This window comes from Alternaria dauci, chromosome 6 (genome assembly GCF_042100115.1).
Source record: "Alternaria dauci strain A2016 chromosome 6, whole genome shotgun sequence".
Taxonomy (NCBI): Eukaryota; Fungi; Ascomycota; class Dothideomycetes; order Pleosporales; family Pleosporaceae; genus Alternaria; species Alternaria dauci.
The window spans coordinates 2456234-2469690 of NC_091277.1; the positions used below are offsets into that span (position 1 = coordinate 2456234).

At 54.9% G+C, this 13457-nt stretch overlaps 3 protein-coding genes across 3 annotated transcripts; 1 reads left to right on the top strand and 2 right to left on the bottom strand.

Annotated features, from left to right (window-relative positions):
- Nucleotides 1-3299: 3299 nt before the first annotated feature.
- ACET3X_007138 (uncharacterized protein) lies at nucleotides 3300-4570 on the bottom strand (the record flags this gene model as incomplete). Its single annotated transcript, XM_069453345.1, has 6 exons — nucleotides 3300-3333; nucleotides 3395-3820; nucleotides 3888-4031; nucleotides 4086-4142; nucleotides 4228-4476; nucleotides 4557-4570. 6 exons carry the CDS (start codon nucleotides 4568-4570, stop codon nucleotides 3300-3302), a joined length of 924 nt encoding a protein of 307 aa, XP_069305906.1.
- Nucleotides 4571-8530: 3960 nt separating this feature from the next.
- On the bottom strand, nucleotides 8531-9782 carry ACET3X_007139 (uncharacterized protein; the record flags this gene model as incomplete). The annotated part of the gene is made up of 2 exons (XM_069453346.1): nucleotides 8531-9411; nucleotides 9485-9782. 2 exons carry the CDS (start codon nucleotides 9780-9782, stop codon nucleotides 8531-8533), a joined length of 1179 nt encoding a protein of 392 aa, XP_069305907.1.
- Nucleotides 9783-12635: 2853 nt separating this feature from the next.
- Nucleotides 12636-12941, top strand: ACET3X_007140 (uncharacterized protein; the record flags this gene model as incomplete). The annotated part of the gene is made up of 2 exons (XM_069453347.1): nucleotides 12636-12777; nucleotides 12856-12941. 2 exons carry the CDS (start codon nucleotides 12636-12638, stop codon nucleotides 12939-12941), a joined length of 228 nt encoding a protein of 75 aa, XP_069305908.1.
- Nucleotides 12942-13457: the final 516 nt, after the last annotated feature.

Below are 13457 nucleotides of genomic sequence, written 5' to 3' on the forward strand. Positions count from 1 at the left end.
TGCGATCCGCTTCCCCCCATTGCGATGAACGGAAGAAAGCAGAGAGGAACTCTTATGGCCCCAGCGTTGCTCATCATGTAGGGTGTGGGTGTGTGAAACTCCGGAGTGACGAGGAGGAAATGGTAGAGACTTACGAGAGAGGGACGTCATGACAGCGGAGCCAAGTCGGACTGGGCGTGCGCCTCGTCGCAGTTTCTCGCCCATTGCGGCAATTTTTGCCAAACGACGAATACGAAGGGGCCATTTGGAGTCGAGCGAAGTTTAAGGGTAAAGGCGGAGTGTGTGGTAATAGTAAGGGGAATTAGTGCGGGCAACCTTATGGTTCCTGTGAGGCGGCGGGGGCGGTTCGTCTGGGTACTCAGATCGAAAATCAAATTTCATTCGCATCGAATTAGATCGCGTCGAATCATATCGCATCAAATTCAATCGCCGGCGGCTTGCCTGGCTGGCTGGCTGATGGTGCCTTTACGGTAAGAGGCCAGGTATTCCACGGATATGGTACCCAGGTGCGCCCTTGTTGGTCGCCTCGCTTCCCCAAGTAAGAGCTGAAGTCCAATTTGAGTATGCCATCGTCTGCGTGCTGGCAAAGGAATTCCGAACGGTTGGTCACATGCACGCCACCAACGCGCTGGAGGACCAGATAAACGGTGTTGCCGAATGCCCTACCGCGTACAGACGTGGGCCGGCAGATGGACGACTAGTGTGTGTGTGTGTGTGTGTGTCAGCGTCCAGAACATGTCGTGCAAGTCCAGTACCAAAAAAAAAAAGGTTCGACTCGCTCATGACGGAGGAAAGAGATCAACATGGCCCAAAACTTTGGATTTCCCACCATGATTCTACTAGCACCGGAGATGCGGGTGTTGCATAACAGCAAAAACAAAGATCGGCGACTCGTTGGCTCGCAGGCGGACAAAGATTATCCGGGAGAGTGGTAAGAAAGCGACAGCGTAGTGACAGGCGCAAATAGTGGCGCATACCGGCTTGCTATCATGTAAGAGGCTGCGGCGGCCGAACCTCGCTATCGGTAACGAGGGCAGCGGGTGGGTGGGAATGATGCATCATGGGCTCGGCTGGGACCTGCGAGGACGAATAGAGTTTGATGTGGCCTCGCCAGTCACATTGGCGGTGTATATGGTGGTCGGATTATGGTACGGATTGTGGTAGCAGGTGCATAATGGCGGTCGCGTCGCGCGAAGGGGTGGGAATAAGGAGATGTGGGACGATGGGAAAAGTGGAGGATGGGATAAGAGTGTGCGGACTGCGAAAAAAAGGCGTTGCCGACACGTGCGGCGCTCGTCGGCGGCGTCTTGGGTCGTGGGGGGGATGCAAAGGTGAATACGGTTCTCGGAGGAAGGCAGAATCGAGTCTGGCCATGGGAATGTGGACGAATTGGCAGTCTGGAATGCGCAGGTCAGTCCGTGGGGATGGGCTGCCGATGTCGACCGGCGGCCACGAGCTGTCATGGCGTTGCCGGACATGTCAGAACACGTGCGGCGATCGCTGGCAAAGGTGTGCGCGTTATTGGCTGAGAGGAGCACCGAGAAAGGACCGTGGCTATCAGAGTGGTGACATGGCGCCCCATCCGTACCCTATATTTCGTTAGCAGCGTGCGCGCGAGCGTGACGCGTTGTTCCGCGCCGCCCATCAAGATTGCGATGACCGTCGTCGGTAATAGCAAGGTCGTGGGCGAACGCACCACCCGAGCGCTCAACGACCCAAGGGCGGGAGTGGGCCAAGCAGCACGGAAACAGATTTGCCGTACACTATACACCGCCGTGTGTGCCGTGTACAGTAATGTACGCGCGAGTCGAGGCTGCTCACCTGCTTCCACTTCGATATTCCTTCTTTTGTTGGAGGAAGTGGTGCGCGGAAGGAAGATACGCGGGATACGGGAGATGCCTCGGCCGGCCCAAAGCCCCGGAACCAACGAGACACCTCTCTCTATCCTTCTCGCCCCCCCCCCCCCCGCATATCTGCACCTCGACAAACTTCCTCCTCTTTCTAGACGTCGTACGAGTCAGACCATTTTTTCCTGCTTGTGTCGCGAATTATGTGCAAAAAGGTGGGTTTGCGCATCGTGCCTTGCCGTGTCTCCTATGCACTACTATATCGTGCATGTCCCGCTGACGGAATGCTATCCATGTTGCTGCCATGGCATTGCCGCAGCTCGCTTGCTATAATTGCTACAGGATGGATCGGTCCGGCACCCTGGGCCAACGAGCAAGGCAGCGATGCAACACTGAAACATTACGCGCCCACCCTCTTGCTTGCTAGAAGCGCCGCCCTGGTTCTGCACGCCTGCACCGTTGGCCATGTTTGTCATGTGATCCTCGACAAGAGAGCCACCCGCCGTGTCGGAACGGCGACGCGTGGCATGAGCGTATATAGCACGACTGCCAATGTTACCATCACCATCCCATCACCATGCATGTTACAGCCAGCTTTTGTTGATAGATTGCATTGCCACCTGTGCAACGTCATATTCCGGCTGGTCGTTTCCAAGACGGAACATAGATCCGAGACCTTGTTACCGACGAGTCGCGATAAAGTTTACGAGCAAGTGGGGGTATATTCCAGCTACTATGTACTGCTCGTGCTATCTCCAAAAGGGGACTCCAAGGGTCCTGATCGCTGCTCCGCTAAAAACAACAACACGCTCGTGAGAAGAGAGCCAAAATGCCGCATGCAATCCACCATCACCCGCATGGTGTGCTCTGCACTGACGCCGAATGTGACTGCAATGACGCCGAATGTGACTGCACTGCTGCCGAACGTGACTGCACAGATGCCGAATGTGACATGCACAAGGATGCTGACGCGTCCAGACCACGGTGCTTTGGTGAGAGGGAAATAGATGGTGAAGAAATCGTCGTCGCAAGGAAACCGAGGTATCAAGGTATCAAGGTATCATATTGTTAACATGCCGTAACGCCAGACTGGGGGTAGTCGCCGAAGAAGACCGAATTTTTCCCTACCGCAAGATGCGCCATTAGGTGAAGAGCAAAAGACGACGCGGGAAAAGCGCGAAGACGCGAGGAAACGCGAAAGAGGTAGTGGTGGCGTGACAGGCAGAACTCCCCCTGTTCTGCTCAGTGCTGGCCTGCTGAGGCTAAAAATGGTGTGTCGCGCAAGGCACAACATGCTGGAATGCATACATGGAATCCAGGTGTAACGAGGCCGTCGCGTTGGCTGCTCGATGAAGCGCGAGAAAGCGGAGGAGGAGAGCCAGTCCGGGCTAGGTGGGTTGTGTATGTGTGTGTGTGCGTCATGACAGAGTTCTACAAGGGTGGTGCGAGATACTACTGCTGGGGACGGCGGGCAGTCCAGATGTGGCTGTCAAGGGGTTAGTCGCGGGAGCCTTTGTTTGGTACACGCAAAGTATTGGCAAACCTACATGTTGTTGTACGCGTGAATCTTGCGGTTGCAGATTTCCCTGCGGACGCTCTCGAGCACTGGCCGGACATGTGCGTTGAGGTCCCACTGATAGACCCTTGTGAGGGGTGCAATGGTTAGCGCCTCCAGGCCCTCGGTCAGGCCCAGGTTGTACCACCGGCCAATGTCCTTTTGGTGCGGGTCATTGGGCCATGTGTTGTAGGGGACGCGGATGACCGTCTCCTGGATGTCGATGAAGCCGGCCTGCTGCAGCAGCTGGCGGGTGCGGTGTTCGTAGGCAATTGGGCGCGAGACCCGGTGCGTGGCGTCAGCCAGCCAGCCGTACCACTTTGCGAGCATGCTGTCCGGGGGCAGCGTGTGGTCGTCGCAGCGCGGCTCCATGTCGATTTCAATGTGCTCTATCCAGCCGGTGCCGGGCTTGAGGTGGCTGGAGCAGGGCAAGGGCAAATTAGCGACCGAGGCAGTGCGGAGGGGTGCAGGATACAGGGACGCACGAGAAAATCTTCTGATACAGCTCAGGCCAGCTCGTCACACTCCCGCAGGCCATGCGCAGGTGGATCAGGTCCCAGGAGTCCTCGCCCAGCGTCCACGGGCTCTCGTAGTCGCGTGGCACACGGAATCGCAGGTTCGGGGGGATTCTGCGGGGGCTGCAATCAGTGTCAGGCCAGACAAGCGACGGGCGGGCGGCATACTTCTCGGGCTGTATGTTGACGAGATCTAATCCCAGCACCTCGGCGTTTAGGTATTTGCTGCACACACGCACACACACAATCAGCCTGCGCCCACTACCGTCTTTTTTATTTTTGCGCGCGGGTGGCGTCGTCGACAACTTACTCGGCCATGTCAATTGCCCAGATGCCCGTCCCGCAGCCTATGTCGAGGATGCGGGGCTGCACAGCTGGCTGCGTCGGCACGGGCGCCTGGTGCAGCTGGCCTCTCCGTGCTACGGCGAAGAACTGGTGGTAAATGTCCATGCGGTCCTTTTCAGCCTCGTCGCACGGGTACATGTAGAGGCCTCTCCGGTAGCCATGATACCACCGGCCGTTTTCCATGTAGTTGCTGTTCTGAGCGGGCACGGGCAATCTGGACGCGCTTGGTCAGTTTGTCTGGCCCGGGGGGAGGTAGGCAGAGTTGCCATGTCGCACCGAGTGGGGGCAACTCACCCATTCGAAGCCATCGTGACCATTGGAGCGAAGGCGGGCGTCTTCAAATCGCTCAACACGCTGGATGCCTGAGGCCAGGGAGCAGGTCCAGTGGCGGACGACGACGACGTCGACGATGTGTGGTGGTGTCGAGCGAACGTGGTGGTAGTCGACGAAGCCGTGTCGTATGCGCTGATCATGGGAGGGGCGGTCGGACGTGGTAGGGTTGTAGGGTTGGTGTATACAGGCGTGGCTCGGCGAGACGGGTGGGCAGGTATAATGCTACTCCAAGCAAAGCCGATCTCAGTCATCAGCGAGCGGCGCGGGAGGTATTTAAAAGCGACTACGACCCCTGCAGTGCTTCCGTCAAGCGCGACTACGAGGGCTGACGCTGGCTGGGGCTGCGACCACAAGCAGGCGTGCCGGCATCAATGCAAGAGGCAGTCCGGCGGCTCCACCCATCTTTTGCACGTCTGGGACCCGTCGGCAGCGCAGGCCATTAACAGAGCTACTATTAATTAGCTGCCCTGTCCATGCCTCTCAGGCTCGGAGTTTGGCCCAACCGAGTCAAGACTCTTTCCGGCTACCATTATGGCGGTAACACTCTGTCGGAAGGGGATCCGTGCACTGACTGGCTGCTGTCCATCTCCCTGTCCCTCACTGGCCCACTCTGCACTCGTCTTCACCCTGAGAGCATTACCCATCGACTGCTAGCCTTGAGCGAGCACACACACACACGCACACACAAACACACACCGCTCAGACAAGATATCATGCGCCCGACTTCTCTGGAACCTAATGCATCCCTTCGCTCCGCTCCCCCCCAATCGCTAATAGCACCGTCTGCACTGCATACCCAACCCCCTCCCCCATGACTGCTGCCAGGCCCTCTTCACTTCCGGCCCTTCGTCTTGGCCTCTACGCCCAATAGAGTGGTAAGCGTCCTGCGCGGAATCCCGTACCATGCTCCACTCGAGCCAATCACACGCCGCCATCTCGCCGTCACTCACACCCACCCTGACACACCCTGCCGTTTCTGTGCTCGTCGTCTGCCGCTTCAGGACACCATCAGCCTACACGTACAATCGGCCCAAGCGACGCTTTCGCCTCCAAGACCGAAATGACTACCCAAGTGATACCACCCTCGACGCCTGCCAGCCTGGATAATCTCCGCGCTCCCTAGCTGCTGCTCAATCAACCATGTTGCTTACGCGAGACGAGTACCGAACAATTGCTTTGTCCCAGCGAACCGTCATCCTGCATGTCTGCATGTGCGTTTGCCCGTCTGCAGCGTTGCAAGAGCACGTTGCGAGCATGCCACAAGACGCACTCTGGGACCGGAAACATGGTCCCGATACTCGCTCCCAGATTTTGCAATCCACACACGCACACACACACACACACACATTGCTAACTTGACCCTTTCGACTGCACTTGACGCAAGTCTTGTTGCAGCGCCGCGCGCCGTTCCGCTGCCGACTCGTCGTTTGGTACAAGAAGGGTTACGCAAGGGGCCCAAACGCCCAAACCCCGCCCATCTGTCAGCAAGATGCTCTCGTCGCGACGACGACAACAGCAGTAAATGCGTACATGTTTTCTGGTGACATTCTTTGTGATATTAGCTTTTGCCGAGGCCGTAGCAGGTAGATCGAGTGGATTCGCATGCAGTCGCCGGCATAGCAGGTAACTTTGTCGATACGTGACGCATGCTGCCGAAAGCGTTCCCAGAAGCATGGTTCACCGCATAGGAACACCAGCCTATTCGCTCCCGTTGCCGTCTAGACAACTGCGCCGCACAGGAGATTATACTCCAGACCCGCGAAGTGTTTACTCAAGGTAGCTAGAAGGCGATCATCGTGCACCTAATGCACGCTGTCAATAGCGAGCAGACTTTTCCATCATAACCAAACAGTGCTTCCAAGGTTGCAACACGCCCAAGGCACTGAGACACCAAGGGAGAAACGCGGCAAGTGGTCATGACAGCGTTGCCAGCCTGCCAGGAAGATGCCGCCAGGGTCTTATGTCAGCTCCGCGATCCAGACGGCGGTGACCTGGTAGCGAGCGACATGCCTGCAGGCACAGAGAGGGGCAGTTTCAGTTATCAGCACAACACCAGCATAAAACACCCACGATGCAACCTCGCAAGGGGCGGCTGCAGGGTTGGACAGAGAGAGAGAGCAAGAAACAGGCTCAGGTAATGGCGAGGGCGACAAGAGTGCGGGGATGAGCATAGCAAGGCAGAGTGAAACACGGTCGTCGCTAATATGGCTGAACCGGTCTACTGGGACTTCTCCATAGGGCTGGGAAGGGAGGTGACTGGCGAGCCGCCGGCCGGTCGATGCCGCATGAACACCATTGTTCCCTCCACCATCAACCCACTCAGTTTTCTCGAAACACGACGCCGTACGCCCAACGGCCGTCTAGCGAGACATTCCCCTCTTTCGACAGCCCGCAAACAAGGTCGATGCTGGTCGACACGACCGTTATACACATGGGTCCAGTCTGGGATGCTGCACATTGCGCGACGGCATTCGCCTGCGGCTGCAGAATGAAGCGCGCGTGGGGCTGCATTCCAGGCTTCTGAGACGACAGAGCATCATGGCCTGGGCCTGCCGACACCTCAGAAAGGCGTTTCAGGCGCGTGAACGTGTTCCAGACATATTACACCTGCACAATCGACATCATCGATACATACACAGCCGAGATAGCATAATCCGTCTGCAGGACATCTCCAATGGGAAACTCTTGCCAGCGCAGAGTCAGCGCGCGCCGACTTACGGTCCTTCTTTACGTCATGTCCCGTCCCTTCCAGCAGGCGGAACGACTCTCGGCGTCGGTCGCCTTTTCTCTCTCGCTTCGAGTAGGTGTAGGTTATCCGAGCTCGCAGTGTGTTGACTGGGGACACGGCGGTTAGCCAAATTCACGATCATAATCCTCCACCACGCGGCTCAATATAGACCGAAGTTTTGGCGCCCGTTATCCATGCACGACATGCCTTTCTCCATACTCTACCGCCGCTATCTCTTTTTCAGACGACTTCCTTCACATGGCAGATTGCATCTGGCTACATTTCCACACGCGCAACAATTTCGCGTGTGGAGTGACGAGTCAGCATACATGCCGTGCGTGCCCATTCGATTGTCGTACACGACAGCATTTGTCCACCGGCCGCCTTATCTTGTGTTCGCACATGGCGTATGCCGCAAAGTCTCGATTCGCAAACCTTTGCAGCATCTCAGGCCGTCCCGTGTCATGTCCCAGTCAAGCATGTACGATGGTACAAGTCACAAAGACCGTTGGAAGTGCGCACCCTAGGGCGATCTCCGCTGTAGTGCGTATATCCGCCACCCCTTAAGATCCGATGTCAAAGTCGTTTCGGCCACCAGCCGCATCCCCTTGCTAGACACTGACGTGCAGTCCACAACCCACGCGTCAGCCACGATTGCGTTGCAGAATTATATCCCCTACGATTCAGATTGTGGGTACAATCATGCACGATCGCCGCGGTATCTTGCTGTAAAAGCCACCGGTTGATATCTACCCGACGAGATTTGAGATTGACGTTTTCTCACCGCCCGATTCGAGACTACAATCTTTCCCAAATCGAGGACCGGCATTCGGAGCCGAACGCCAGACCCATCTCACTCTGTGGAGTTGCCCGTTATACCCTGGCCCACGTGGATCTAACACTGGTTGTATTCGACTAATGACGCTGATGCAAATCCTTAGTGGATGAAAAGAACTTTGGGATGTTCTCCGTCCTCACATTACTGGTTGCCAGACATGAATTGTTACAAGCGATAGGACCTTGGCGAAGCGTTTATTGCGGGTCCATCCCGACAAACATGTCACCAACGCACATCAGCACAAGTGTTGGTGGAACATTTCAAATTTGTCTTCCTCACGGCTGGATTCCAGGTCCGATCGAACAGCTAGCTCACATGGTGGTGGGTGCCTTGTTCCCATTGTTCCACGCTGCTATCCAGGTCTGAAGTCTAGACCCATTGCCATCTCTTCCGGATCCACTTGAGAATGTACACAAGAAGCACGAGTACAGGGACCTCAATCAACGGACCCACTGTACTCGCCAGCGCCTGCCCGCTGCCCGCTCCATACACAGCAACCACCACCGCAATAGCCAGCTCAAAGTTATTGCTCGCGGCTGTGAAGCTCTGCGTGCAACTGACCTTGTAGTTGAACCCCATCTTCCAGCAAAACCAAACCGTGCTTGTAAAGATGACAAGGAAGTAAACCAACAACGGCGCGCAAACCCTCAGCACATCCGTAATCTGCCGAACAACATGTGCGCCCTGGCTCGCAAAGAGAACAATGATCGTGTACAACAACCCAATGAGCGAAAATGGTGCGATATAACGGATAAAGCGGCGCTGGTACCGGTCCTCTCCCAATAAGGACCGCAACGCCAATCTCGTGAGCACCGCAGCACCCAGCGGTATCCCCAGAAACACGCCCACACTCTGCGCGACCTTTTCATAACTGATGTCCGTCTTAGCCCCGTGGCTAACAACCTGGATATAGAACACGGCAAACGGTGCGAACAGCACAATCTGTAATATGCTGTTGAACGCCACCAAGACGGCGCAGTAATCGCCATCGCCGCCCGCGAGATCCGTCCAGATGAGCACCATGGCGATGCACCGCGCGATGCCCACGAAGATGAGTCCTTCGCGCAGGTCTTGCCGATCGGGCAAGAAAGCCCACGCGAGTGCGACCATGAACAGGGGCGCAATGATCCAGTTGAGCACAAACGAGACGGCGATTTGGATCCAGAGGTCGCGTTTCTGGAGCAGCAGGTGCAGTGTTTCGTAGCGCACTTTGCAGAGGATGGGGTACATCATGACGAGGAGGCCGATGGCTGGTACACAATGTTCTTGTTAGCAGGTGAATTGTTGCGGACTTTGTAGGTAGGGTATGTGCATCACACGTACCGATTGGTATACTGACGCCAACGAATTCTCCTCGTTGTAGGGCGGGTCCGACGGAGTCGACTGTGTTTCCTAGTGCGATGCCAATGCCCATGGCGAGGATGATCCATACGACCAGGAAGCGGTCGAGGAACGAGAGGCCTTTGAGGGGAGGCAGATCGGGTTTCGAAGATGGTGTTGCGCCCATCATGTCGCTGCCGTCGTTGTTGTGGTCAGCTTTTTCCACATCGTCGGTCGCATGTCCGTCTCCTAGTCGTATATCTTTTTCTTCCGCCATGGCTCCACGTTCGACGGTGTTCATGTTGCACCCGCTCTCTGTCTGTCTATCTCTCTTTCTTTCCTCTCCTCTTCGACTTGGCGAAATTGCGAATTCTCGCCGTGTTGTTTGTATCGTGAACGTTGGAGTATGTCGGTATGTTGGTATGTTTTACAATTCCAATCGCGACCTTTCCATCTAAAGTAATGAATGGGTGGCAGGGGCGAGCGGAAATAGTTGACCTGAGCCAATCAGCGCGGGGCAGTGACTTCTCATCTCGTTGCCAAGGACGCTAGCACGGGCAGAAGCTCGGGCGGTGAAAGGTAATGATGAGCGTTGGGGGTTGGCGATCTTCGTTTTCTTTTCACGACGTGCGATGCGGCTTTCGGGACCGCATTGGGATGATGCGACGGTGCTGGTAAGACCTATCAGGTGGGTTTGTTATGCCACGTTGTGCGCGTGATGAAATAGATTAACCACGGTTACTATGCCGAGAACCACGGTACAACGGTGAACTAGACGAGGTCTAGCGCGATGAAGCTAGAGCTATACAACGTTCTGGCTATTTTTGAAGTGTGGCCTGATAGCTGGTGTTGTACAAGCGGGCATTCAGGAGATTCAAAGGTAATTCTGCACTCTCGTGGAGCTACGACGTAGGACTTCGAGTGGCCAAGATGACTGGGTACCGTATCCGATCCTCTCACTTCACTGAACGCACCGCCGTCGCCTCAACCGAAGAATGCATTGTGATTGCAGGCGTATCTCCGGAGAAACGATATGCAAAGGCAAAGAGTGAGTAGTGTTCTGTACACGTTAAACTCCAACAGCTCGATGGCTCGTACGCGGCCAGTGCTTACAAAGGAGCATTCCTATCGGATACCTCCAGGACTTATCATCAATACCTCCTTCACTCTGCCGTTCTCCTCAGGTATCTCCAGGCGATGTTGTAGATTTCCGCCCGTAGATTCCAAGATCATCGGATATCTCCAGATTTAGTGGAGAACCTTCACTTGTACCTTCCAATTTCTTCGAATACCTCTGCGCTCTTTACCCGATCGTGCCGCGCCTCTGGACGTCGGCGCAAAGCAAAATGGGACAAGAAGGGTGGCCGGGCGAATTATCCATTTCGCACATGCCAATTGTGCACAGGTTCATGCACTGACGTTTTGCGAACTGGAACATGCGGGTTGCAGCTACGGGCTCTGCAAATATTGACAGAGTAAACCGAATAGTCCATTTTATTCAAGAGGGATCAAGGGGTCAGGAAGACAGAGAAATCAAAGCGACCGGACGCGCTCTGGGAGTTGTCTAAACCACTGGGCAGTCATTCTGGTCTTGGATACGGAAATGTCGATTGCAGCTTCTGGAATCGCCTGGAGATTCTCTTCAGGATATTGTACACGCCCGCAATGATAATGGTCGACGAGATATTCATTATACGTTCATAGATCGAACCAAGTCCTGCCATTATATCTCCATTTCCTCGACTTGACTGCTCTCTCATCCTACAACGTGGGTATACAACACGTCTCATATCCAGTTGGTACGGAGATATCCCCTACCCCATTCCTATCCCCTCTCCTCCTATCCTCGTATCCCCACCCTCTCTCCTACGCCTCCATCCCAATCACACCCGCCAACCACTGCAAACTCCTTCTCCTACTGCTACTCCTCCTCTCCTTCTTCCCTCCCATCTTCCAGCTCTCAATCGTAGCTTCCCTGCACAACGGCCCTCCATCTTCTTCGTCCCCGTCCAGCACCACAATGTCGTCGTCAACCACAATCTTGAGCTTTTTGTTATGCCCTGAGGCTGCATCGGAAGTGTCGGTGCTAGGAGATGCTGGGACCCAACAGGGCGTCGAGCAGGTACATGACTGGTATGATGCGGGTGCGAACATGTGTGAGAAGAAGTCTAGGACGGCTTCGGAGACGTGTTGCGGTGTTATTTGGTGATGTGGTTGTGGTGTGTGCGTGGGCTTGGTGGGAGAGGGCGATGGATGAGATATTTGGGTCTGCTGGTTTTGGTGTTGCGCGAGCATGGTGTTGAACGCTGAGATGTCGAGAATGTTTGGGTAGAGGGACATGTGTTGTTGGATGTGTGTTGGTTTTTGTCCTCTGCTTCCGATTGTGCTCGAGGTGGTAGAGTAAAGTCGGGTAATTCGGGTATCGATGAAGCGACGAGAGTTCTTACTCGGTGGTAGCTAGTAATGTAGTGTAGATGTAGTCAAATGTTTGTGATGTGCCTACATCCTCACGAACCATCGCTACCATTTAACGTACACCTTCCCCTCCCAAGAGCCGCACATGACCTGATGCGGTATAGCAACATCGTGTGATACACAGGCAATCCAGGACCAAAAAGCCCATGCACGCGCACCTCTGATCGACAGACATCCAGCCTCCCAGCACGACACCCGCCCAGCGTTAGCCTGCGGGTGGAGAGACAAGTGGCGTGACGGCGCGCGCGCGGGCGCGCGCGCGGGCGGAAGCAGCCGGTCTCGCCACCACACGACACGCATCCCCGCAAGTCCCCGAACCCTGCATCTAGCACTCCCCAGTCCAATTGCCCAAACCGCTCCGTGTGGAGAGAAAGGCGCGGGTAGGTTTCGCGGGATAGTGTGATGTTCAGTGTGTGCAATGGCTGACTGAGGCGAATACGATGTCGCGTGTGCTGCTAAACCCCGTGTTGTGGGTGCTCCATGTGGGAAGTCTCACCACCACGTGCTGGACGTTTCCTTTCCCAACGCCATGAGTCGCGACGCGGAGGAAGGACTACTTAATCTGCGTTCTGGCGAGGACAGGATGAGGTTATCAAACACACAAGATCAATCAATAACAACGATACCTACTTCTACCGAATACTTGCAAACATCAACCACGAATACACTTTCAGCCAAAATGCCCGCTACAACACTACCCACACCCACCGCAGCAGAAATCGCCTTCGAGCTTGAAAAAGCCGCTATAACATCCTACGAAGAAGGCTGGGATCGGTGGGACGGTCCAATCTACCCAATCGGATACATACAATGTCGGATGCGTAAGTCTTCCTCTTCATTCCTCCATTACGTTTTATGCAGAAAATAGACGAGAAGCTGACTAGTCGTATGATTTATAGAAGAAGATGGATATGTTGCGCCAAAGGTCGAGGAGGAGAAGGCCAAAGGTGTGGAAGCAAAGGTGGTGGAGGTGAACGTACACTGAAAGTAGGACTATAAGGATCATGAGGACCGGGTTCTCTCTGAGATTTTGGCGTTTGGGGGCATATATATATGGTGGAAATCTCGTCCCTTTCTTATATGGGTCTTTTGCGTGGTCGAAAACGGCACCTGGTTAGATAATAGTAATGATACTATGCGATCCCAAAAGTAAACCTCAGCGGTCGCTGCCCCCAGTTGGACATTGCACATCGCGCGACATTGTAACGGCAGTGAAGAAACCATGCATTCAACTACAGTAGAAACTCTACAACATCGCAAAGAGCGAAGACATCACACAAACGCCATGGAGCGCTATTGCCTAAGCGCATACCATCCCAGTCCCAAACACCATCATTATGTAACATCGACATGCTGTGTGTACCCAGTACAAGCCGGCCGTGAAATGAGCGACCATCTTATCGATTGAAGAAGCTGTGACCGCTGACATGGATCGTTTTACGTTTTCATCCGTGACCCAACCAAACGCCGCGTGAATGCTGTGTAGATGCCAGCATCTTGT